Below are 27246 nucleotides of genomic sequence, written 5' to 3' on the forward strand. Positions count from 1 at the left end.
CACAGAAGTCTGCATCTTTTGATTGAGCTCTCTGTCTGCCTCCTCGAAAAGGTTGGGGCTGAAGAGGAGAAGATGACTCTTTGTAGAGTGCGAGAGCAGGTCTGTGTGGACTTATGAAGGTGAGCAACCACTTCTTCTACCTTGGCTTGTGAAAAGTGTGTGTATTATCCAAGGAAGAAAAGAGGAGAGCTGATTTATGCAATGTAGTGACAATTTAGAGACAAACAGATCCAGAGTTTCTTCTTTAAAATCCCATAGCATAAAGCAGAAAATCTGAAAGAACTATCTCGGGAATTGCTTTATCAGCACAAGAGAAATACTCCTCCAGTCAGTGGCAATATCCAGGCAGATCCGATTCTAATCTTTCTTTCCAAGGCCCCTATGGCCCTGTCTAAAAAACTAAACGCTTCAAACACCTTGAACATGCTCTTGAGCAAATGATCCATCTCCATTGCAGAGAACATGGTCTTTGCTGAGGTAAAAGCCAACCTATGGGCCAAATCAATGAGGCCAGAGAAGTCCCCCTGGAAGGAGGCAGCCACTCCCAGGAGGGGGGCCTCTCCAATCACATACGACCTATATCTCCTGGCTGAAAGGCGGGAAGGTGGAATAGTAAAACATGCATTGCCCTGGTGCCTTTTCTCTAAGAGCCAGAGATCCACTTCTCTCATAGCCTTCTTAGATGAAGACGATAGAACCACTTTGGGAAGTGTCGACAAATCCCCGGGTAAGTCGCTCATCATAAATGAGGAAGCTGGAGACAAAGGGGCTGTCGGAGCAAAGAAATCTGAGAAATTACCCAATAAATAATTCAGTAAGGCAGCATAAGCCGATGGGGTGAATCTTGTCCCTAAATCTTCCTCCGGATGAGACTGGGGACAAAGAGGATCTCAGGCGCTACTGAAGGCAGAAGTCGACTTAAGAAGACCAAAAATGCTGTCTAACTGCTTCAGCAGCGGTGCCCAAAGTGTCCAATCTGGGAGTAGCTGACTCAGTACTTGAACAGTAGGTGAAGAAAACTGGTGCTTCAATGAGGGAGTCCGAAACAGAGCTGGCATCAAAAATCCTGACGCTTGACCGAAGGAGAGGAGCAGCCGGTCAAAGTTCTCTGGCGCTAAGCGATGCGCGGTGCCACTTGCGCTTTATCCTTTGGGCGCCAGCTGCTAGCCAATGCTCAGTTTCTACTGGGCACTCGGAAGTCAATGGGCACTTGGCCGCTAACGAGCGCTCAGTTGCTAGAGAGGCGGCCTCGATCCCAGATGGGTGCTCGAAAGATGAGCGTGAACTATCACGAGAAGGTTCCCTATTCGCTGACAAACAAATCCTCTTGCTGGAAACAGAAGATGGTCTGAACGCTACTGATTGAGAGAAACGTTCGGGACTGTCCCATTTGCTGCATGACGGCTGCGGACTACCAGATTGTTCCCTGAACCTCTTGCTGTAACCCTGAGGGGACATATCCCTGAGAGGCGCTCACCTTTTCAACGGGTGACATTCATCAGAGAATCTCCACTGGCGCCCACGGGAAGGGCTAGAATCTCCCAAACTGGACAAAAGATTATGGACGCTAAGCACACCTATCCAACGGCTGCTTTTGGTTGACACCTGGGACAACACAGGTGCGACTGAGGGGGCGACTACCTGCGGGCAGACCCCACCGACCTCCCTTGGGCCTACAGTATGCCTCCTCCCGGGGCTGGGAGAGTATGGCAGTGATCTTTGCCTAGGAGCATTGGTGGGATGGGTAGCCGCCACCTCCACAAACACATCACTGGAACACTTTGCACTAAATTTGTCCATGAGGACACGCATTGAATTACCCAACTGTGCCACCGTGTTAGCAAGAACATCAAACTTCCTATCAAATTTGACTGAGATCATGAAGCATCCGGGTTAAATGAGGGAACCAGGAGTGGATATTGGTGGTGTAGGAGGAGGGCTGGAAACAGGAGGAATTACTTTAGCAAGAGAAGGGAGAGAAGGAATATTAACCTCACTAGATTCCTGAGTCATGTCTAGAGTAGCTAATTTAACCTCAGCTCTAGCAGCTGCTTTCCTCTTAGAATCTGTTTCTAATTTTGCTAGATGAGAAGTCAATGTCTTCCACTTTCTTTCGTCCCATTCACAGCATTCCTCACAAGTTAAGTCAACTGAACAAATTTGTCCTCTGCATGTCGTACAAAGGGTGTGTGAATCGAACATGCCTTCATCAAAATAAAGTATTGCAACTCTACAATAATAAAAACTAAACTGCGCTAGAATCAGACATAATTACTTAGCTAACAGAGTCGAAATAAAATTGGGTCAATTCCTGAGAGAACAAACAGTCAAAATCGGGAAAGTACTACATAAATCAGTCAAACAAATAACATAAATCCAAAGGCTACAGAGCCGAAAAAATACATCACCAAACGGCAAGACTTTTCGCCTAATAAACAAAATCAAGCCTGCTTAAAGCTGTGTTGTTGTTAAGCCAGCAGAAAACAAAAGTGAAGCTTGGTTTAGGTGTTTCTCTTTACCCTAAAGTGGGCGGGTTAGTCACCTACATAAACAAAAAAACTATCACTACCACGACTTCAAAATTGTTACGCTAAGTTAGAAACTCTTAGCTGAGTAATTACTGCAAGTTACATATATAAAAAAGGGATTTTGACAAAGGAAAATCTATTTTGAGAAGGTCCTGGTTGCCCGGTGAAATTCCATTACAGCACGAATTTTAGGTATAACCTGCTAGATATACCAGAGAAAAAGAGCCAGGAAAGCTGGGGTTACTTACCTCAGTCGAGGCCTTCAGGGGAAGACGCCGGTATAAGGAGGGGTGAGGAATACCACTACCACGAAACCTACTCGAAAGATCTCTCCCATCAAAACCCCGAACAGAGCGGGGAGCTGCTACAGCCCCCACACCAAACACCCGGGCCAGGACGGCGACACCAGCGCCACTCCACCATTCCATGCTAGCACTAACCCCAGACTTGGCATGTGCAAGAGGGGAGAGTATCAGGGTGATTCTAGGGAGGGGTCAGCTGGTGACACGGACCTTCCTCAGAAATAGATTTTTCCTTGTCAAAATCCCTTTTCTGAGTCCAGTCCCGTGTCAGCCGGTGAAATCGGATACAGAATCATGCCAAAGGCTGCAAACTACCAGAAAGAAATGGGGGTAATCTAAAGAAAAGGCAAAAGTCACCAAAATAATTTTAATTGCCACAATCTCTTCCCGTGAGCAACATACAGACTAAGGCATACTAAATCTAAGGCACATCAAAAACTTAATACTATGAAACGTGGGAGGTCCCCATTACACGATTTGGAGAAGAGGCCCAAAAAACCTTAAATTACTTTTAAGCAAGGTGAAACATGAAAAAGCACAAAATAACTGCAAATATAACCTTAATACTATACACTTAAACTTATTCTAAACACGTAAGAGACAAAATCAATGAGCATTAACATATACATATATCTGGGGTAATGGAGCCAAATAAAAACTGTCCAGTACCCATAAGAAAACAATCATGGCATGTCAGATTACACTTTTTCCATCAACAGGTACAAGAAACATCAATATGGAGGAGCCAGGAGGTATAATCAACCAGGAGAATAAGCAGAAAAGTAAATGAGGCAGGTATGGGGGGGAAAGGAAAGGACAAGGATAAGGATTAATTAAGGTGGGGAGATGACACTCCACAGCTATGTAGAAAATTTCAGGGCTTGAGCGATTTTAAATAGTGCTTAAACACTAGAGGTGATTTCCAACCCAGAAATTTAGATACACCAAAAAAGTCCATATTATGAAAGTAACTACGAAGTAGCAACTGCTCGAATATCATGAACCTTTGGGGAACTGAATCTGCTGGCTCTGTTTAATGAAAATATAGAATTTGTTGTTCTATGCAGCATCGAGTGAAAGAGTAACACCTTTTCTCCCCGATATAAAGAGGACCCGACTTACTTGTGGAGTTCTTAAAAGGTAAGATTTAAGTGTATAAACTGACATAAAGACTGGTCTTGAGGAAGGCACCACCTTCCAAGCGAGCACCACCTGTCCAGTGGTCTTCGTTCTAATAAAAATCTAGGTCAGGGGAAAGGAGACTTCCAGACGGGGAGGAAGTTCACATAATTATCACCTCTAGTGAGAGCCGGGCGCGCTCTGAGATTCTAGCACCCAGCTGCTTAATCAAAAATAAGGTCTTCCTAACAGATCCTGATAAGAGCAATGAAAGTTATCCATCTCTGATGCTAACTTGAGGACGCCATTGAGAAACCACGTAACAGACTGTGGGCGTGATACTGGTCTCAGACGAGCGCATGCTCTGGGGATAGATGAAAAGTAAGAATCTGTGGTCGATTTTAAAGTCAGAAGAAATACTTTCTTTAATGCTGATTTGATTTGTGGTAATAGTGGCCGGAGCAAGGCCTTTTTCAAACAATGATCTAAAGAAGGAAACTCCTAAATTAGCTGTCGTGATTTTGGCTTCAGATGCTTTTAGAAGGAGGCTAATTTTTTGACTGCTGAGTCATACTGTCTAATAGTAGAATCTCTTTATCTGATTCTAAAAACAGAGTGTTGACAGGGTCAATGTTCGCTTCCTTTTTGGGCTGCGAATTTTATAAAGTCCATAAAACTAGGGCATTCTGAATTTTGAGGAAGCTGACACAGTCTTGGTTTGTACTGTCTGAGTCAGAATGGGCTTGGGGAACTGAAGACTGTAATCCCAGTTCCTGAAGAAGAGGGAACCAATTGCTCTTCACAATAGCTACTAGGGCTAATTGACCTTGAATGTCCTGAGTTTGTGTAAAACTTTCAGCAGTAATTTATTGGGGGGAAAAGATAAATCTTCTCCCAATTGTTCCAATCTACTGTCATTAAGTGCTCTATGGCATACGCCTGAGGGTCCAGGTTGCCACATAACAGGGGGAGCTTGAAGTTGCTCTCCGCTATAACAGATCCACTTGGAGGCCCGAACCCGCGGCAAATCCATTTGAAGATCTCCACGCCCAGGGACCACCCGCCTCCAACGGAGTAGTCCTGGACAGGGAATCCGCCACCACGTCTGCATCGCTAGGTGGGTGGCTGACAGGTGCCAGCCGTGTTTGTTCGCCAGGGAGAAGATAGCAACCATTACTTGGTTTACTCGCCTGATTTGGAGCCGCCCCTGTTGATGCAATGAACTACCACTGCGCTTGTCCAATACCAACCTGATATGAATCCGGTTGGGGGCGGATTTTCTTCAGAGTTAGAAAGACCGCCATAGCTTCCAGGGTATTTATATGGAACTGCTGAAACATTGTGACCATGCCTTTGTACTTTTGTTTTGGTGAATATCCCCAGCCGCTTAGGGAAGCGCTCAGTGAACAACTAGTGCCGGAGGGGGAAATTGAAGGAATCAGTTGGACAGGCCCTTGACCGAGGCCCAAGGACGCAATCTTGTCTTTAAGATTTGAGGAATGGAGGAGACCTTTGTCTCTGAGCTTGACATTGGCTCGACTCCGCCACACTCTGTTTATGTCTTTGCACTCGCTTTAATAGCAGGTCTGTCACTGAGGCAAACTGGAAGAGATCCAAGGACCCTTTCTTGGGACCGGCGGATGCTGATGGATTTTTGAGGAATCCCCTGGTGAGAGATGCTATCTTTTTCTCTGGGAGGCGGAAGGGACAGCGCGTGTGAGATGACAGATCCCACTGAGACCCAACCACTGAAACCGGACCTGAGTCAGACGGACTTCTGTTCAGTTGAAAACCTAAGCGACTCCAGAAATTGATAATAAAGGACGTAGTCTTCGACACTCCGGAACTGTTGGTGCCCAAATTATCCAATCGTCAAATATGCTGCTAGGGGATATCCCATGAGACCGAGTTGTGTGTACTATCGTGTCCATCAGCTTTGTGAATATCCTGCGCAATGTTCAGGACCGGCGCATGACCTCTGAAGGGTAGGCTTGATTCGAGTCTGAAACCGAGGAACCAGAGAAGTTCCGGCAACGGGGGCGTGATAATAAAGCGTCTGAAAGATCGATAGAGGTGGTAGACGGCTCCACGCCGGAAGAGAGTCCGTGTGAGCTACCGTAAGCATGTCTGAAATTTATCGAGATTTTTGTAGAAGATTTAGACGCGACAGATCCAGGATCACTCTTTGCGTTGATGGAGTCTTTTTTGGGAACAGGAATAACCTGCCTTGAAACTTCAGGTGCTCATTTTCTTTGTTGCTTCAGTTTGTTGGAAGTTGTCCTGTAATCCTTTAGGATTGATGTGGGTGGCTGCAAAAACCTGTTAGAGGAGGAGGGTTTTGATCCAGTCCATCCTAGTCCTTTGGACACAATGCTGTGTGCCCAAGGCTGAAAAGTCCATTGGTCCCTGAACCAAAACAGGCGACCGCCTACCTGTGTTCTCTCAGTAGGGAGGGAGCGGGGTTTTATTCCTCCACACCACGCCCAGGTCTTCCCCTTGGGTGGTTGTACTCCCTCTATGAGGGCTTTGCCTCTTCCTCCCCTTGCACCTCCTATTAAGGCGTGAAAGTAACCACGGCCTTGTATCAGGGTTATGCGCCGGTGAGCCACATAGGAGGGTGCAGCTGGTTGACCAGCACATGCTGTTTGGGGTGAGCTCTGGAAGTGAAGGCTGCTCTGCAGTGCGCGACCGGGGCGCTTGGACTACCACCGCCTGATGGTAGGGCCTCTGTACCTCCCTGAAGCCGTTTACCTCCTCTCGATTGAGGGCCGGCCCATTCTGGGGTCTTACGGCTTATAGGCGAAAATGCCCCAGCGAAAGACTGGTTGGCCCGTAGCCTCGGCCATAACATTCCGTGACCTCCTCTTCAGGAAGAGGTTAGGTCCCCAGATCGAGCTTTCACGAGCTTGTTGGCTCGTAGGATAGTCGCATCGGCAAAGATGAACTTCCGACATTCCAGTCTATTATGATAAACTCAATGTCAGACTGGAAAGCCTGCTCCAACAAGGATTTAGCCACTGGAAGAAAGGCTCGTCCCAGGAGACGGCAGTGGCTCATAGTAAGGCATCTGAGTTCAGGACCGCTAACTTAACCCGGCATCAAACTCCGCCAAAGCTTCCCGCAGCTTGGGGAGCTGCCACTGAACAAATGGAAGCGCAGAAGGGTCCAGCCGACCGTGAAAGTGGACGGGGCTAACCAGAACTCATTACTTCCTGGGAATACCAGGCGTAGGTCTGTCTCCCTAGCTGTGGTAACGATTACCATCAAAGCACGCCGGGCCGTAGCCAGAGCGATTTTGTCCAAACAAGGTGGAAGGTTGTCTCCAGGGCAAACATAGTGAAGCGTTCTTGAAAGGAGTCAACTTCGTATTGTCTGCCCTGCCATCCGCCGTGCGCAGAAGAGCCCGACTGAGCTTGGTCCTTAAGGGCGATGACAGTCTCCCCTAGGAACCTTTGTCTGACGAATCAGCTTCCTCCGTAAGCCTCCACGAAGCCTGAGTAAGGGGCAGGAGATCGGGGAAGAACTCCACTTCCTCCAACGTCTCGTGCCAAGACCATCAAGTGTCAATTTACCACTCCATATTCCGGATGGCCCGAGTAAAAATCTTCCAGGGTTACACATCGAGCGTGCGTGGAGGTCTCGCGGTGTCCGGGTGATAACATACTGTGGTTACGGCTGTGTGGTGAGCCATTCCGCCAGTAATGTTATCATGACTGCCCCAACTTTCCCGGAGATTTTGGTTAAATCTGGAATCTAGGTCCCTCCGGAAACGCTTGTAAAGCTGATTGCAAAGGCCTCTGCGTCAGCAGGTTGGCGAGGAGGCTTGGTTTGCAGCCCTTACTCGCGCCTTTGCTGGAGAACCCAGACTTGCTCCCGAGGCTACAGGCCCTGAAGCCTTAGCCTTGACGGGGAAGGGCGATGCCTTCTTGGAGGTCGAGGACTTGTAGCTCCTCGCCTTCCATGAAGTTCAACTTCAACTTGGGGATAGCAGACGGGAGCTCTATCACCCAGGAGGAAGACTTCACAAAACTCAAGCACCAAGAAATTGATGAAGCAGGGGAGTCAAAATAAAGGGCCCGCCCAACAACCTCATACCTCACCACTTACCACCTGGTCTGCTCTCACGTTCATGTAGTTTCCAGGTTGAGATCCATGGCGCTCGTCCTCCGAGACCTCAGCGTAGAGAGGATATCCACTTGAGGTGGCTGGTCTCATCCCGGTTGCTGGATGATAGGGGTGGCAAGTCTTCAGCACTCCGGCGCCACCACCTCGCCGAAGTGAGCAAGTCCCTCAACCTGGGTCGAGGATCGTAGGGCTTCCCGGCCGAACGTTCCTACCAAACCCAGCCACCCAGGCGGGAGGGATTTCAAGGCAGACTTCTTGGAAGCTTCGCCTGCCTGTAAGAAAGCCAACAATTAGCAGAACGAAACCATTCCGGGAACCTCACCAAACAATATACCACATATAATACTTAGGAGCATAAGGCAGAGTAATGTAAATCGACTACTTACCACTCATCCTGGACAGTTGTGCAGAGACAAGCAAACCTCACAACCATCAGTTACAGACAACCAGGTCATCAGTCGGACCGCACAACCAGCGTGGGTCCGGCAAACCACGTGACCGTAAGGTTGTTGGAGGAGGCGGTGCACCGGCTCCTCACAGCGACAGTCTGTAAGTAGAAAGAAAGATGAACCTCCACCAGCAAACTAAAGCTGACGAGGCCGGGAAACTCCATCGCAAACCGGAGATACTCAGGCGGAGAAGAACTCCTAATCATAACTGGGCCAGCAACCTAAATTACATGCATGGAAGGTAAGGTTTTCCAGACCCGGAGTACTGGGAATGAAGGAAAGAGAGACAGGAACCAACCCTAAGGGCTGCCCAGTAAAATAATCCAGGAGCCCGGGTATAGGACTGACTCACTTATATAATATATATCGAATTAGAAAAATATTCCTAGATAAACAGACTTATCTAAAACAAAAACAAAAGTAAGAATGAGTAATAGTGATGGTAAGAACTCAAAGAGGCGGAAGGATCAACTCCTCTCCAAATTGAATAACCTTTCCTGTTTTACTTGCGCGGAGAAACAAGACAGGTAAAATGCTCGTATGTTCATAACATAGGCTGAAGCAATATGTTACCGTATCAAGCGTAACCCAATGGCGGAGACTAATGGATAGGGACTCGAACATCGATTGGAGTAAACAAAACCACCAACCCCAATACAGCGATGTTAGGACGACATAGAGGAGGAGCGAATCTCTCAACCAATAGGAGAAGTCCTGAACTGCGGAGAAAACCATCTAAATCACCCGCAGGTAGGCAAGGCTGGGGAGGAGGGGAAGGGAGGAGGAGTAGGCTACCAGAAGGAACAGGAGACGGGGAGGAAGCTCACCGGCTCAACTGCACCATACTCCCAGATGGCGATCTTGAAAGGTAGAATGACCGAAGCAACACAACCCGAAGCCCGACTTCTACCTAGGCGAAGCCTAATATGAACCTAACCTTAATATAGGCTAGGAAAAAGGGAGGGCAGAAGGGAGGAGGAAGCAACAGGGAGAGAAATTTTTGTGCTGAGAACCAACCAGGATCGCAGAATGGCCAAGCAAAGGACTAGCCTAGAGGAAACACAACCCAAGAACCTCGATTCCCCTAAATGGAGTGAAGAGGACTGAGGCTCCTCTGCCCACTAAAAGCGATCCCCGGAGAAACCGCAGCAAACTCCCTCAACCTGAACTCCACCCAGGGCAAGGGATGGAAGCAAACAGCCTACCCCAAAATAACCATCACTTATAAAAACTAAAATGTACAACAGAGAGCGAGCCTACCAACGGGAACGAGGTTAGATCTGAGGCTGCCGCCAGCACCGAGGTAAACAAACAACAAAATAATAAAAACAAAACTAAGCAGAGAGACACCATCTTCAAGCAAAATTAATTAGCCTAAATGCAAGACCAAAAAACAGGAACCCAACCCTGGGGGGAACCTAGACGGGGCATCACTCTCACCAAGGCCAGAGGCCAATGAAATAATTCATAAGGGGGAGCCACCAAGGAACCACCAGGAAGGGACCAAAGGTGTAATTTATCTATATGGCGAGATGCCGCTCCAACTGAAAAAGAACAGAAGAATTAGCCTGCATGCTCCACATGGCTGGCAGGGGACGCCAGACATAATAAGATCTCAATATTTATGAAAATAGAGACCTAAATAGCCAAAAATCAGAACAAAACCCCACAAGAAGATGGTACTTAACTTGGAAATGGTAAAGCTTTCAGCGCCATCTCAGAAAGCAGAAAATCAGGAAATAATGAGACGAAAGCACACAAAAGAAACAGCGATTTCACGTGCTGAAAATGGAATGGTAGGTGGCGCTGAGTGTCGCCGTCCAGCGGGTGGTTTGGTGTGGGGCTGCACCGGCTCAAATCGCTCTGTTCGGGGTTTGATAGGAGAGATCTTTGAGTAGGTTTCCCCAAGTGGTAGTGGGCTCACTCACCCCTCCTATACCCCATCGTCTTCCTGAGAAGACGCCACTGGGGGTAGTAACCCCAGCTTTCCTGAAAGCTCTTTTTTCTCTGGTATATCTAGCAAGGTTATACCTAGAAATTCGATAACTGTAATGGAATTTCACCGGCTGACACGGGACTGGACTCAGAAAAGGCTAATTACAAGTACTGTCATGGGTTTGCGATGAAACTTACAAAATTTTTTTTTCTATACTGTACTACTTCCTGGGTCTAACAATCTTTGGGTAATGAAGGACATTAAGAATAATATTACTTACCACATAATACTTTACCTCTTTCTACATGCTCAGAGAGAGCAATACAACTAAATGGTGTTGGGGACATGTCTTTGGGAAGTCAGCACAACAAACCACAATAAAATTGAGTTAAAAAGCCACCAAAATACAATCATCATGTACTTTTTTGTATAATACAGTCCTTTATTTTAATTGAAAAATTAACAGAAAATTATGAACTAAATATTTAATCACTGTCATACACCCTTTGTGCCTTACAGTACTTTGCCTTTACTGTGAAAGACTTCCATGTGGAGTGCAATGATTATCTCCTCTTTTGTCTTTTATACATCGACTCAAAAATTCCCATCTAGTTCAAACCTTCATCTTTAAGCCCTTTATCCACAATCTTCTGGGCATTCCTACTAGTCCACATCTGCTACTTGCATCTCTACCACTTCCATGACTGGCTACTCTCCTATTCTTATCATATCACATGCCAAAGAAATCTCAGTCCTCAAGATCTCATCCTATTTTCTAGCCTCAGGACAATGCATCCGTCCGCACTTCATTTGTAAAACAATATGCCCTGTGAACTCCAGTCTTCAATCAAATCAAATCTCTTTAACACCTACTTTCCCTACATGTCTCCACTAAACATGCAGGTACAGGCCCTACACATGTGTCAGATTACTTAGCAGCAACCCAGAAATATCCTTCTTATTCATCCAGGCTGTTACTAGCCATATTGTTATTTTCTGATCAATATTAGCCTCAGTCTGGTATGACACCAAAGTAACAGAAATGTTCTACCTCCTACAAAGCCAGCCTTCCACCACAGTGTGTTGATTCTCCCCTTGAACTTTATCTCTAGCTTTTCTTGTACACTTGTACACCTCAGGTATAAAAATCCCTGAAAGTGGTTATTCTTTCCAATCTTGTGTATCTACCCAAGCACTAACTGTTACGTATGATACACAGTACAGTACTGGATTTATCGCTATACCTCATCAACAGCCATTTTCCTATGGGGCCTTGTTTTCTTGATTTCTCTTTACTGTAAGCTTAGTTTTGCTCATGCTGAGTTTCAATCTTATCTTCCCCCTTATAGTCATTTCTATTTTTATATTTTTTTAAGACCCACTGCATGTACTGGGATTCTATAGTTAATATTTTATAACTATCACAACTTATACTGCTGTGAGTGGCAAAATACAGTTTTAAAGCTAATCAGCACTCTCCAAAAGGCTCATAATTGTGGAACGCTCTTTGCATGCTGTATTAAATATATATATATTTACTTCTTCAAGGAAATGGAATTAAATAAACTTTTTAATGATCTACAATGAAAGAATGGTATGTTGACTGTAAAAAAATAATGAATAATGAAAAGTGCCATAATTATATTGTAGTTTCCAAGGGCTGGTCTGAGATGCTTATTCTTCATTGTGGGGAGAAAATTTGAGCATGAAAAAATTGAAGTTGGACAAATCACTGGGAAGATTCTAAAAAGTATGAGAAGATACACAATTTACAAATTCTTTAAAAAGCTAAATATTTATGAAGAAATCAGATCTGGCTTTTTTGTCAAATACATAACAAAATCCAATACAGTAATACTCTTGGTTCTTGAGCCTGTTTTATCTTCCTCATAAATACCCAAAAGATATAATTTTGCATGTGAGTTTCTCCATGAAATGAACTCACCTCTGAATGGCATTAAGCTTAATATTTCTAATATATTTAAAAAGGAAGATTTTCCACACTGTAAATAATGTATATACAGTATGACAAAAACTTAAGAATACAGTACAGTAAACCCCCAGTATTCGCGTTCTCATGATTCACGGACTCACGCATTCACAGGTTTCTTTGTGGAACATATCTACCCATTATTTGTGGAAAATCCGCCCTTTCGTGGTATTTTTCACTGAGAAATATTTACTAATTACTGCATTTTCATATAATTTTCATGAATAAATGCACTTTTTGTGATAAAACTATTAAAATACTCAGGTATAAGCATTTTTACAGGGTTTTTCTTGTGTTTAAACTATCATAATGGGCAGTTTTAAGTGTTTTTAGAGGGGATTTTAAGTATTCATGGATTTTAGCTATTCGCAGGGGTGTGTGGTACGCATCCCCCACGAATACGAGGGGTTCGCTGTACTGCATACCAAAATGGTCATTCATACTTTTTACTTAATGAATGTATAACTCACTGCCCTGGTCTGTCACTGAGCTTGCTTTGGACAATCAGTCTGTTGTGCTTGTATGTCTTCTTTCATCACAAAATGTGTGTCTGTCTGTCCTCTTTCATAAAAAAATATGTGCCTGTCTGTTTTCTTTGATCACAAAATATGTGCCTATCTGTCTTCTTTCATCACAAAATAAAGAAGTGAATGAATGAAATTACTGTACTTATTTCATTCGAAAATAGAACCATCTAAAATGACATATCAAAAGGTCTGCAACCCATTTTTACTAACATAGCTGTGACAAAAAATGCATAAAATTAAAAACGTAAAAAGTTATCATTTAACAAGTACTGTATTGCCCTTATTACCTTACCTTATAATTTTCTTCTAGAGCATTGGAGGTATTATAGAGTTCCTTGATTTGTGATGAATATTGCTGGGTGAACTCCTTTTGTGCAGACTTGTCCTTCTTTTTGGCACGATAGGCTGCACGAAGCTGCTTGTATTTTGCCTAAGTTATGTGAGCAAAGAAAATAAAATAAAATAAATAAAACTAATCTGGCATGTGATATCACATGAACCCAAGCCAGACATAAACATGCAACAAAGAAAATTCTTCTAAATGAAAGCAGTGATACAATATCAAGATGGTAGTGTATGCAACAAGTTCTACATGAACTGGCAAAGCAATACTTTATAAGGCAAAGCTGAAAACAAAGTTGGTAATTCTGACTGTTGTGACAATGCAAGTTGACAATTTTGGATGAAAAGTCCACAATAACATGAATTTAAATATATACTGATTCTTGTACAAGGTATGTTCCATCAACTTGATCAGTTGGCCTTTTGCATCCTTTCAAATAAACTTTTAATAAGCATTAAGATGCAATCTGTGATGTGCTACTTTGGGAAGTAATAAGAAAAAAACCGGGTGACATTTTCCTCAAGTACCTATACTTCATGAATCAGAGTTTAAGTGTATTTCTTGATCATCATACCAAGATAAGACTGGTGAACTGATTTATGTTGAGAGTCTCATAGTTTAGTTTCCACCACTGCTGATTCTTTTGACTGAATAGCTGAAGTTCTTGAAGATTGGGAAGGACCAATAAGAGTCACAGGCAACTCCCCAGCCTCAAATATATTAGTGTACAGCAATCAAGGCAATTTCCAAAGAATGAATTGCAAATCTGGAATTCCTTCAGAAAAACAAATTTTTCCAAAATTTAAATATTTTTCTGCTTAAAATTACTGTTAAAAGAGATTTCATACAAAGGTATTTTTAAAATTTCTTATAAGATAGAAATAAATACCTGTTTCAGCTGACACAAGCTATCTTATACACAAGATTATAAAAATTCTATCATATCTAAAGCAGTGCACTTTTTATCCTACTTGTGACTACATTAAAATGACGAATATTTATTAATGATACTTTTACTCAGAACATTTACACTATGTTGAGTTCTGTGGAAAATATATTAAAAAGTAAAAATTTCAATGGATTCACTTGTAACTTACACAGACCAAACTGGTGCTGGTTCTTAGAAGATACTGTAATGAGCTAAATCAATAATCCTCAATGCTTATGATAAAAAAAACCTGCAATTCAGAAATGCCAACTCTTTCAGACCTTATTGAAGCTTCACTAAATAACATATTTGACTATAAAGCATTAGCACTGTGTGCTGGTGATTAAACCTGACCACCACAACAAACTGCAATCTTTCCTTTTACAACAGGTTCAAGTAAAATCAGTTTTTAATTCATTAAAAGTAGTCAGTTATAGGTAATTTGGCATTCCAAAATATTCTCATACATAAATATGGTCAGATAGATTCAAAGCATTCACTATGCACTGTCAAACTGGTTTAAAGACCATGGTGGTTAATCTTTTAAACTATCCCAAAAAACCCCTTCATCATACAATTTGTATCTTCAAACAGTAATTTAATAAGAATGTATTCTCTAAAAGTAATTTATGACAGTGACAAATACCATTATTACAAGCAGATTGTTTTTATATAAATTTAAAAGAAAAGCAGATACTATAAAAGATATTTGGTTTATATAAAAAAAAATTTCTAGCAAAAACACAGTGAAATCTTTTCATACAGACCCATCACTTATATACAACAAATATTCACAGTCTTTGAATGGCCCAGACACTGCAGTCTTTTTCTAACTGACAGAGAAACAGTAGTAGTATTATTGCAGATGTATCCACAGTAGATAAGTGCCTCTTGAGTGCAGGCACTTGTTGGTCACAGTCCACTGTTGCTGCAGTTTTCCTATAGGCAAAATCCAAACTGCAATTTGTGAGTGAAATTTCAGAGGAAGGTTCAGGCTGCGGAATGTTCAAGAGAGCTGATTGTGACAAGTAGGATAGATGAGATAGTTAAGGGAACATGTCTCTAATCATTACAGGGAGTTAAAACACTTTACAAAAAAAGTAACAATCTGAAACACAACCACTGACACCATCATCCACTGACAATAAAAATGTGAATAAAAGTAAAGAAAATGTAAGTCACAAGTACCTAAAATTCAGTCTTCTACATTATTATGGACCGTAAATTTTTGTAATGCATAATTTTTTATTGCTTACTACCATGCTTCAAATGTGAATACTTACAATATTTAAAATGTCAAGTTTGTACAAGCAATTGCACCAAATACTCACTATTTAAAAGAATAACAAGGCAAAAAGAGTCAAACAGAAATCATATAATAAGTAAAAAAATTCAAACAGTAATCAGTGTATTTTCCAAAAGTAAAACCCAGAATTCCAGCCTCTCCTTCTACCCTCTCCATCTCTACAACCCTTGCCATCCCTGCTGCTCTGAAACCAGCCACTTCTCCCTCTCCCCTGCATATGGAAAGTATCAACAACAAAAATAAACACTGTTTGTTGTGTGAAAACGTCTTTGCAATATACAGCAAGAACTAAATCAGCATGTTAGTGTTGGGTCTGTCTTTGCTCTGTGGCTGAAACTGCCTCCTCTGTCTTCTGCTGTCTCATCAAAATGAAGATGTTGCTGACCAAATTCAAAAACTCCGAGAAGGCTTCAACCTATAGGGACTGTGCTGCTTCAGGAACATCTTCATTGGGTTGGCTAGCATTCACCATTTGGTCCTAGTTCTTATTGAATCTATTCTTCTTTGCCAAGGTTGTCTGAGTCCACAAACTTGTGGTCAGGGCTTCCAGTCCAAGGGTGCTTCACTAATTCCAGGCAAATGTAGAGCATCCTCTCTTATTAAACCTGAGGGAATCTTCAGTTGTTACAAAAGAAACATCACTTGACAATGGCACTGGTGAGTGAACTCAAAAAGACATCTTATCTGCCCACGCCCATTCATTCTCCACCAGAAAACCACAATTCAAAGGTCTTCTAAACTCCAGTCAGTGACATGTTCTTTGGTCTGTCTAGAAACAATTACAAGATTGAGCTACTCTATCTTAAAGTTCTGTAATCCTGATCAGAGCTGCTGCCTGCACTGGCTTGATAAGAATTACCATTATCCAAGTCCAAAGAACTTTTCTCCTGGGCTGAAGTGGCCACTCACACTTAAGCAATTCTGAGGTTCTGTAGCCATCACTCTAGTCTGGGTACTGCTAGTTCTGCTGTTCTTGTACCGGTCTTCTGTGCCTTCTCGATGTGTTGTTCCTGCAGTTGGTTTCCAATTCCAAATGCACCCACTGCTACTCTCCTTAGTCTAGGCACCCAAAAGATCATGGTAATGCATTCCACTAGGTAGAATATCAATTAGAGCAGTGCTATTGTTGGTGTCATTAGTGCAAGCACCATTTGGTCACTACCTGCTGCTGCAGAGGTCATCCTATCATTTTGGACACTGCTACTGCTACTCTCTCTGCAGTTTAACTCAGACCCTCTCAAGGTCCCAGCTGTGATCCTGGTGAGAGTGTTCACTCCTGGTCCTCACTGCTGGAGCAGTCTCAGTTTCTATGGATGCTCATGTCTGACTCTCGAAAGGCAGTCCTTCTTAAAGGCTGGGCTCAAGTAGTTTCTGGAAGAATTCACTGAAGAAGGTTGAAATTCCTTAAAAATACCACAAATTGGCTGGCTGTGCAACTTCAGCTGCACTTTTGCCAAAGTTGGAACATCCAGGGAAAGTGACCACTGTCAACTGGATCCTGAAGTGTGAAATCCTTAAGCCTGAGTTGCAGTGCTCAAGGTGGTAGAATGAGTCAAGTAGATCAACTGCTTAAGTCATGCAGCATCAAATCATGGAGAGAAAAAAAAGTGATCCTTCAATTGAGGCATACAGCTGCTATCTGGAGCGGCAGAATCATCTACTGGCCCTGGTACCAGAAGCAGGGCAGACAAAGAGCATGGTCTACACCTGGTTGCTGGACTGTGATCTCATCCAAAAAGGGATACTTCTTGACTGTTAACCAAGCAGAAAAAGATCCCGATGCCTGTTTAAAAGTAATAGCTGTACATTCCAATGCAGATGAAACATAAGCATATACTCTAGTAAAAAAGCACCCACTAGATGGAAGACCAATCTAGAAACCTCTTGCTAGTGAGGACATGTGAGCAAACCTGCCCATGACACCTACACAACATAAGTGTTCATTACAACACCTTAAGGTAATATTTTACAAGAAATACAATAATGTAAAACAAAATAGTGAGGAAACACTATTAGCATCTAAAACACAAAGATATCTTAAGGACAGAGCAATAATCAAGACTAAGTTACGCAAGAAGGGCAGAGAAAAACTTCAAAATAATAAAATGAAAATACCTCATATCTAATACAAACATGATTAAGGAACACTGATACAAAAAAGTAATAATGTAGTTGTATAGGAGACCTGCACCAAAAAATGCTGACTAAAGTTTAGCGACAACTGCTCCTTTAAAGTTTAAATAAGAAAATGCTGTGACTCAGAATTATAATAAAAAAAATGACAAAAAATAAGACAATGCTAACCCTACTCTTCATATGCAATGCAGAACAAATTAATCCCATAAAAATACAGTATAGATAGTCCTCTACTTATGAAATTTCAACTTATGACTTTTCAGTGATATGAACAACATTGATCGCACATTAAATTTGTTCAAAGCGCTCCATCTGCCACCCGTAAGTTCAAATTTTGTATTGCGCACCCTGGCTTACTTACAATTTTTGCCACTACCCATGCCGAACAGCACTGTAAGTGATACCAATACGCCAGTATGCCATCCTACACTCCCGAGCCTACGCAAGTGGTTAAGACGTCATCTCGTCAATTTATTCGTCTGATTTTATGAAATATTTAGCACATCCATTATCTATCATGGTTAATGGCAAATGTAAAGCAAGTGATGATAGTAGTAGTGGTTAAAAGTGGCAAGCTATCTCAAAGGAAACAAAAATGGCAATCATCAATAAATTAGAAGGTGGTGAAAAAATGGTTGAGGTAGCACGCCATTATACTGTAATGTGAATCACTCGACTATCGGCACAATTTTTAAGAACAAAGATAGAATTATGGGACATGTAAAAATTGCTGTGCCAATGCAATTAACAATTATAAGTAAGAGAAGGGGGAGGGTGGTAGAAGAAATGGAGAAATTTTTGTGTATCTAGATGTAACACCAGAGACTAAGATGTGTACCGCTTAGCCTCATGCTCATTCAGGAAAAGGCTAAAAGCCTTTTGATGATTTGAAGTCTAAGGCTGGCGAAAGCACTGAAGATGAAACACTTGCTGCAAGTCATGGATAGTTTCATCGTTTCAAAAAACGCGCTAACTTGCATCAAGTGTCCATTAGCGGTGAGTCAGCGAGTGCCGACAAAGAAGCAGCTAAAAAATTTCCTGAGATACTCAAGAAAATAGTTGATAAGGAAGGTTATACCCCTCAGCAAGTTTTTAATATTGACAAGACAGGCCTTTCCTGGAAAAAAATGCCAGAAAAAACTTACATCAGCTGTGAAGAGAAGATGCCAGGATTTACAGAGAAGAAGGATAGGCTAACTTTGCTGCTGGGTGGCAATGCATCAGGATACTTGACGCTAAAACCTCTCCTTGCGTATCGTGCAGCAAATCCACAGGCACTGAAAAATATCACAAAAAGTTCTCTACCCGTAATCTGGATTTCCAACAGTAAAGCCTGAGTTACTCTTGCTGTATTTGAAGACTGGTTTTTTCATCACTTTGTTCCCGAGGTCTAGCTCTACTGCAAAAAGAATAAAATTCCTTTCAAGATTCTCTTAATTATGGATAATGCCCTTGGTCACCCACCGCACACAGAGGAGTTCCATCCAGATGTTAAAATTGTTCATTTACTCCCTAACGCAACTTCACTCATTCAGTTAATGGATTAGGGTGTAACAACAAATTTCAAGAAATATTACACTTGCCATACAAACAGGCAAGCATTAAAGGGAGCAAATGACCCAGGTGCAACCTTACATGACTTCTGGAAGGGTTACAGCATTTACAATTATATAGAGAAAATATTGATACTGCATGGCGTGAGGCGAGTAATATAAACATGAATGGAACATGGAAGGTCTTATGCCCACAGTTTGTAAATGACTTCAGAGGGTTCAATCAAGAAGAGGAGGCAAAGGGAATCCTTAACAGTCTCATTGACATATGTGAAAATTTACAGCTTGACTTAGGGGAAGAGGACTTTGTTTGAAGAGCTGTTTGAGTCATTCAGAGGAGTTGACAAATGAGGATTCAATGGAACTGGAAGAAATGAAAAAAACAGAACATAAAGAAGAAGAACTTGTTCCCTTAAAGAAGTTTGAAACAAAACTGATGGTCGAGGAGTTTTCTCTTATAGAAAAAGCACTGACTATTTTTGAGAATCAGGACCCCAATGTTGACAGTCTCTTCTTAAAAGTAGCAACAACAATCAATGATGTTATCCAGTGTTCTTGTATTATATATGATGAAAAGAAAAGAAAAACAATGCAAACTTCCTTAAACAAATTCTTTAAACCAATGCCTTCAACCTCAAGAGCCTCCCCACCTCCACTGACTGCTTCCTCCCCATATGAAGAAGAAGTGATGAAGAAATCCTTGCCAAAACAATCCTTCCTGAAGAAAGTGATGCAGGAGAAATCCTTCCCAAAGAAGACAGTAGCGACCAGCCACCCCTGTAATTCCACACCGCCTCTCCCCCTCTTATTATCCATCACGTCAAGCCTATGACATCAGTTTCAAAGGTAAGATAAACTACTTTATCTATTATTATCATAATTTGTTTAATGTTAGGTTTTATATATCATTTGTATTAATAAAGTACTGTACTCTATAAAATATAGTACAGTACAGTACTAGTACGTATACTGTATTTTAGTACTGAAAAACATAAATAGTACTGTACGTATTGACTTTGCTTATGCCAAGTTGAACTTACAACAAATTTGAGATACAAACAGCTGTTTGGAACGTAACTCGTTCGTAAACAGAGGAGCATCTGTATATGCAAAATAATACCCAATTAAATTTCAATAACTGACTCTATTGCTAACTGCTACAAAAGAAACAATGTTCTCAGAAGATACAAAAGCAGAACATGAAAAGGAATTTAGCAAAAAAATTATAAACATGTTAAAGGATAGAATCTAATTGAAGATTACATAAAATGAAAACCGAGGTGAGAAGGATGAAATAAGTAGAAGACCTACTGAAACAAGGAATGAAGAACAGTCTGAGAATTCTGCTCAGCTATTAACAGTGCCACTGACACATGAAAAGCAAAATAGTTACCTGTTGTGTATAAAGGACTGCAGTATCTGGGACATTAGAAGACTGCGAATTTGAGTGATGGGTTTGAGGTAAAACAAATAATAAGCCTGGTTATCCATTAGTCATACAAATTTTACATGGATGAAAAATGTAAAAACATCTTAACTTCACAAAATATCATAAGAACATTTATTTTAGATGAAGTTTCCACAGTGTTTTGATGAGTGGTAAGCAGGGTCACTTAATGTATCTGTAAGTGATAAGTTTTATTTCTTGAGAATTCTGTAAGTGGAGTCACACAGACATATTCTAAGAAATTTTGAGTTTTCCCTACTATAAAAATGTTGAAATAGCTAAATTTTAGCTTTTTTATGTAATTTTAAAATGACCCATTTTACATATGCCAAAATCATCATACTTTTGGTTCAGAAGTTTGATTACTTACTATTTGGCTGTTCAATGATGTTTACCACTTTCTAAGTGCTATTTAAATCATAACTATTAACTAGTTTAACTAGATCACTGAGCTGATTTATTTAGTTCTCACTAGGCTGGCTATGTGCTATTTAAAGAAAGCAGAAGGTACTGGCAGTGCTTTCACTCAGAGATATAGGGATGCTATCAAGGGTTTTCTGGGCTGGGTGGCAGTCCTGTGTTTTGTAAAATTCCAAAATTTTCTGTAGTAATCTGGCCCTTCATCCTCTTCATCCAAAGGACTGTTGACAGTGATTTTGCTAAGGACAGAACAAAATCTCTTGCCATCAAATTGTTCTCCTCCTGCTGAAGTTCTGCCACGATGTTTCTCTGGATGGCTGAGAGGGCTGCTGAGGGCCAAAGATGCCAATCCAGGACCTCCATGGAAGGGGATTAATTTTGTAAGGCCTTTGAATTCTCCATATGTTTCTCATCTGATTCTTCTAGCAGTATCACCCGCAGGATTGTGGCCACTTAGTTTGAAGCAGTGGGGGAGGCACAGTGTACTTTCCTACTGAGATAAAGTGGAAAGAAGTCCTGTTGTATGTCTGTTCCTTCCTCATATTATTGAATGCATTCCTTCCCTGGACAGCAGAGCAAACTCCGACATCATTTCTTGTGGGGAGATTAAGGGGGGCTGTCATGACCAGAGGGCAATGGCTATCAGCAAGGAACTTGTGGTAGTACCGGTTTCCAACTTCTAAATGACGTCTGTCCGAGATGTCACTTCTTGAAGGGTCTAATCATTGTATTTAACCCCATCGTCACCACAACTATGGAAGCGATTCCAGACTGAACCTCAGCAGTGGCTCTAGCTATAGCTGTTCCCACAACCCTCCATGGAAAGGGGATAGAGCATTTCTTCTTCTCTTCTTTAAAAACCCACTTCAAGGTGGGTAATTGCTTTAACTATCCCAAAAGATGAAAAATGGTTAAGTGGATTACTGTTACCTGGCATGGGGTCAGATTCTGATTGAGGCTGATCCACAGGCAGCACTACATTCTATACTTCTAGCAGACTAATTCATAGATCATGCTGGTTGGAAAAGAACACTCTATGGGAGCCAACTTTTGGTACAAGTAACTGTTTTTTGGAAGAGAATGTAACTGGTTCATGTGAATAGATTTCTGGGTAGAGATTGTAGCTTGTTCGTGTGCCTGTATCATCTCCTTGCAGAGAATGTAGCTTGTTCTTGTGCCCAGAAGATACTAAAGCTAGTAGGAAAGTAGTTTTAGAAGATCAGTATCAGAGGAATAACTCTTGAAGAAGTTCATTAGACAACCAGGGCAAAGTATGGAGAACTAAGAAAAGGCCCCACTTAGGTGACTGAAGCAGCTGCAAGGCAGCTACTTCTCGAAGTATAGAAGAATTTACTTAGAACCAGTTTCCTCACTGTTCTGGAACCTATGACAGTAAAACCGTACGGCTTCTTCTGCAGGCACAGATGGAAAATGCCTTCTGCAATTGTGGAGAAAAAGAGGCTGGTGCCGTGCAGAGCACACTGTAAGAGGAAACTGCATACAGAGCAAATGATTTAATATAATTCTGAACTTGTAATCTGATAGCTTTGGCATATGTAGAACATAGGTGTGCTTTGCCACTGACTTTGCCAGTAATGTTACTCTGATTTACAATTTTTCTAATCTTCATGGAAATGGGTTTACAGAGTCACACATTTTGGAACAAAAATTCTGGTGGTTAACTCTGTACAAACTGATTGTACAACACAAGAGAGAGAGAGAGAGAGAGAGAGAGAGAGAGAGAGAGAGAGTAATACCTTGCCAGTGTGACTCCATCTTTTGTCAGTTTGAACATTTTTACACTGGAAGGTCAAATTCAGTAGTTATCAGTGTACTCCATGTACATCAAACTGACTTTTGTGTATAGTTATTGCATTCATTCATAACTTGTATATCAACAATAACGTACCATATGTGTAAAATTTCAACAAAACTTATATATGATAAACAAAATAAAAAAGACAATAAAAAAAGTTACTAACAATTTGTTAAATTAGAATATAACAATGACATATACAGATCTATATCATAGTACAATCAACCTTTTTAAATTTCAACTATCATAAACTACATATAATTACAATGCACAAACCTTAGGTAATATATTCTTATGTTTTGAAATTCATAGCCAAAGAAAACTACCTTAAAAATACTTTCTGTTCACAAAGAAAGTATAAATCAAGGAACTCCAAATCTTATTTTTTTGATACTCAGCCATTCAATGTACACTTTATTCAAATTGTATTGGATATGTACTGTAAACTGGGAAATTTTTGTAATGTTATTTTCATGACTTACAAAGAAAATCTAAGTTTATATTGTTCTGGATTTGTAATCTGTGGTAGTTCGACATATAAATATAAATCATCACTCTGGACACTGCGCTGTTTTACCACCAGTTGCATCTTATTTGTGTGAGATGTATAAATATATAGTTCACAGAGTCCTTTCTTTTAAAAAACATCCAATCCTTCATTTCAAAGTGCAAACAAGAAATTGAAAATGTTTTAATGTAACTCATAATTTGCAAATTAAAGCCAAGGGGGATAACTGTACATCAATAAATTTTTTGATGAGTGACAGTTACAATCAAGTTATCATCACTTACAAGGTTAACATGGTGTGTTTACCTTGCTCACATTCATATTGTTTCAATTATAACAAAAAATATCCAACCGTATACAAGATGTTTTCAATTTCACATTCATTTGTAAATAATAATGTTACATTTAATACCCATTTCAAAACAGTATTTAGATTTAATGTCCAAATTACCCCACAACCAAGTGTATGCCATGTACATTCAACAAGATTTTAAGTGATACCCTATGAACAGATTTCAAACCTCTACAATTCAAAAGGGATAAAAATTAAGTTTTTGCCTGTGAATAATTTATGTTATAGGTTTGTCTCTAAAACAAATTGATATAGGTTTGTCACATTCATTATCCTATAGGAAGGGACTCAGGTAGGGTCTTCAAAGAGTCATACCTATCAACTCTCCTTACAATACTTGTGGTAGTTTTATTTTTAATGCAAATTCCTAACATGAAAATAGTTTAAATAAAACTGCTCAAAAATTTCCTGGTTTATAGCAACCAAAGCAAGTAAGACCTATCGTACAATTTTCATAAAATCATATAATAACAGGCCTATAATTAATATCTTTATGAAGTAATTCTGTCAGAAATACAATGATCTTTAGCAATGCTTTATACTGATTAATATAAATTAGGAAGGTCTAAAAATTGATAATTCAAATATTTAATAAATATAAATCTCCTGCTGCTTGTACTATGACAAAAAATATGGTTACAAAAATTTTAATTAAAATAATCTAGCTCTAATGGAACTTTTAACTTTGGTGCAACTTATCACGTGACTGAAATCTGTGCCCTTACCAGAGGTTACTGGAGATCAATGTTTTATTTTTCTTCTTTCTTGGGAGAACTCTAATACATACTGTTTATCAGTTCCTGCATTTCAGTATATATCGTGGCATCTACGAAATCACTAGAAATTTCTAAGGTACCTTTACAAAGGTGTTGCTATAATACCTTTTCCTCAAAAAGTAAAAATATTTCCAGTTCTTAATACATACAGGGAAAAAGGTACATAAACAAACTTTATACCCAAGAAATACTCTATTCTATAAATTAAGACAGTTCAAGTGGACCACTTTTCATGTTAATTACTCAAATTTAATAATATTCATATCAAAATTAATGCCCTCTCCAAGATCACTCATGATATTCTTAACAATCAGCCTACCAATGAAAGATCTGGATACTACTGTGGTTACCCATAAAACCTGGGTAGCTTGATGCCAAAAACGTAGTTTAAAAAAAAATTAATTTCTTACAAAATCGTTACTGATACTTGATCCATTTTGTTAAAATGAAATTATACTTTATACTTCAATTCTTCATAAAATGAAATCAAGTCAGACACTTCAATCCTTTGTTAAATAGAGAGAAAAGATTCCCAAGTCTAAGGCAGCTATGATGGTCATTATTCTTGCTATCTGATCCATTACAATAGAAAGGCAGGCAAGGGAGGAGGAAGAACTAACATTACAGTATATGAAATGGGTTTGTTTGAATTAACTATATAATTCTGTTTTGCTACAGAAATTCTAGTGCTGTCAAGAATATGCAATGAAACTTGCTCCTTACCAGATAATACAGAACTTTATCACAACTACCAAGTTTTAATACTGCTGCGCACTAGCGGTATATACTGTATAATCACACTGTTATTAATATATCACTTGATCACTTATGTGTAGACTATGCACCAATGAAAAAATGATCAATGCTATGAAATCTGTATGCTAAACAGAAAGGATGACAAAGTTAATCATTCAAATACAATTCCCTACTATAGTATACACAAAACAAAAATAACAGAAACTATGTATGGTACTTCAAAAAAAAAAAAAAAAAAGGGTACAAGTAGAACAGTAAGACAATAACTAACAAACTACCCACACCAAAACTGGTCACTCAATCTTGAGCAAAATAGCAAATAGGCCATTTACCGTGAGGTTTAAGAAGAGAGATTAAACTTCTCGGAAATTAAAGACAACCTACTTTTAAAATATTAAAAATAGAACCCCCTAAAGTTAGCACAAAACCAAAAGAGCTGACTTTAAAGAAAAACTCATCAGCTTTTGTTCTCTAATTACCTAACACTTACCAACACCAATATACAATACAACTGTGGTAAGAACTTGCCAATAATATACAGTTTCAAGGAATACAAAAATGCAAACTTAACACTAGACTTGAAACAACAGCACTAGTTGCTCTCCTTTGATAAAAGGAGAGTGAGTGGGTTTGAGGACTCTCAGTGACTACAAAAAATAAGTTTTTCCTACATCAAAACCTGTTTTTTGATAGCGTAGCCGCTGTTTGTTCTTAAAGGAGCTTACAAAAGAAACTGACAGGTGACAAAATGGCTTAGCTCCTAAAATTCAATCCCAACCACCCAGATAAAATTTCAGGCAAGGTTAAGCTACAAGTTATAAACCACATTCTTTATTCCAAATACTGTACCCATAGGGTTTGGCAACAAAGAACATGACACTTTACACGAATTTATAACTATTATGACGTAGTTCTAAAGTGATTTACCTAAATATGCTGGGTCTGGTTGAGGTACTCATGCACCTTTCCCAGCAACATCTTGGCATAACCACCACATCAAGAAGACCCATGGTTTTCCACCACAGCGCCAATGGGGTTAGGACTTACCATACCACCTACGATACACAATGCAGTCAAATTTGTTTGAGATCATGGCAATAATGTTTTAGGAATATTGCTTCCGAAGAAAGCTAACAATGTACTCACCTTCCGGATGTCATGCGACTTAGGAAAGGAGTGGGGGTCTGCCTTTTTAATAAGGGACACTAAAATTATTCTCAGCCCATGTAGAAAGAGTGGTTTGTTTGTGCTAGGGTGTAGGAAAATTGGACCCTCTGGGATGTTTGCCATGACCTCTAGGTAAACCTTAAGTGCTTGAACCAGGAATAACATTTTATCTGACATACTGAATTCCCTTATCAGAATAGGAGATTTTCTCTTTAAAGGGTTCTCATTCTTGGCCAGGAATGATGGACCAGGGGACAATAATAAATGACAGTTAGCTATATGAGTGATGTATCGTTGTCCCCGTTTAAGACAGCCCAGTTCACTAATGCAAGCCCCTGATGCCAAAGCAGTCAAGAAGATCGCCTTTTGCTGCATATGAATTGTAATTGTACTGGGCCCACTGATATGAGGGGTTGACAGAAGTCTAAGCACCTTATTCAGAGACCAGGTAATGGGAAGCCTTGAAGGAGCAGGTCTTTGCAATGCAAAAGACCAGAGAAGGGAAGTAACAGTTTCTATATTAGAATCAATCCCAAACCCATAAAGCAGGGGTTCTGACAATGAAGCCTTGTATGCCATGATTGTTGTAACAGCAAGGCACTTGTTTTCAAAAAGAAATATAAGAAAATGTAGAAGTGTTTCAACAGAGATCTCATCTGGGCTCTCAGCACGGATATCATCTAACCATACTTTCCATATTGTCAAAGAGATGATATCTGTAGTTTGTACGTACATTAGGTACCTAGCAATGTTGGGTAAATA

General features: G+C 40.5%; 1 protein-coding gene across 5 annotated transcripts in view; it reads right to left on the bottom strand.

Annotated features, from left to right (window-relative positions):
* Nucleotides 1-27246, bottom strand: part of LOC136843657 (putative leucine-rich repeat-containing protein DDB_G0290503) — a 281229-nt gene that overhangs the window by 73596 nt on the left and 180387 nt on the right. For all 5 annotated transcript variants that reach the window (XM_067112208.1, XM_067112210.1, XM_067112212.1 and 2 more), the window contains one exon: nt 13269-13406. In XM_067112208.1, coding sequence (XP_066968309.1) covers nt 13269-13406 — 138 coding nt within the window. The remainder of the gene's footprint in view (nt 1-13268; nt 13407-27246) is intronic.

The sequence above is a fragment of the Macrobrachium rosenbergii genome, chromosome 12 (assembly GCF_040412425.1).
Source record: "Macrobrachium rosenbergii isolate ZJJX-2024 chromosome 12, ASM4041242v1, whole genome shotgun sequence".
Lineage (NCBI taxonomy): Eukaryota > Metazoa > Arthropoda > Malacostraca > Decapoda > Palaemonidae > Macrobrachium > Macrobrachium rosenbergii.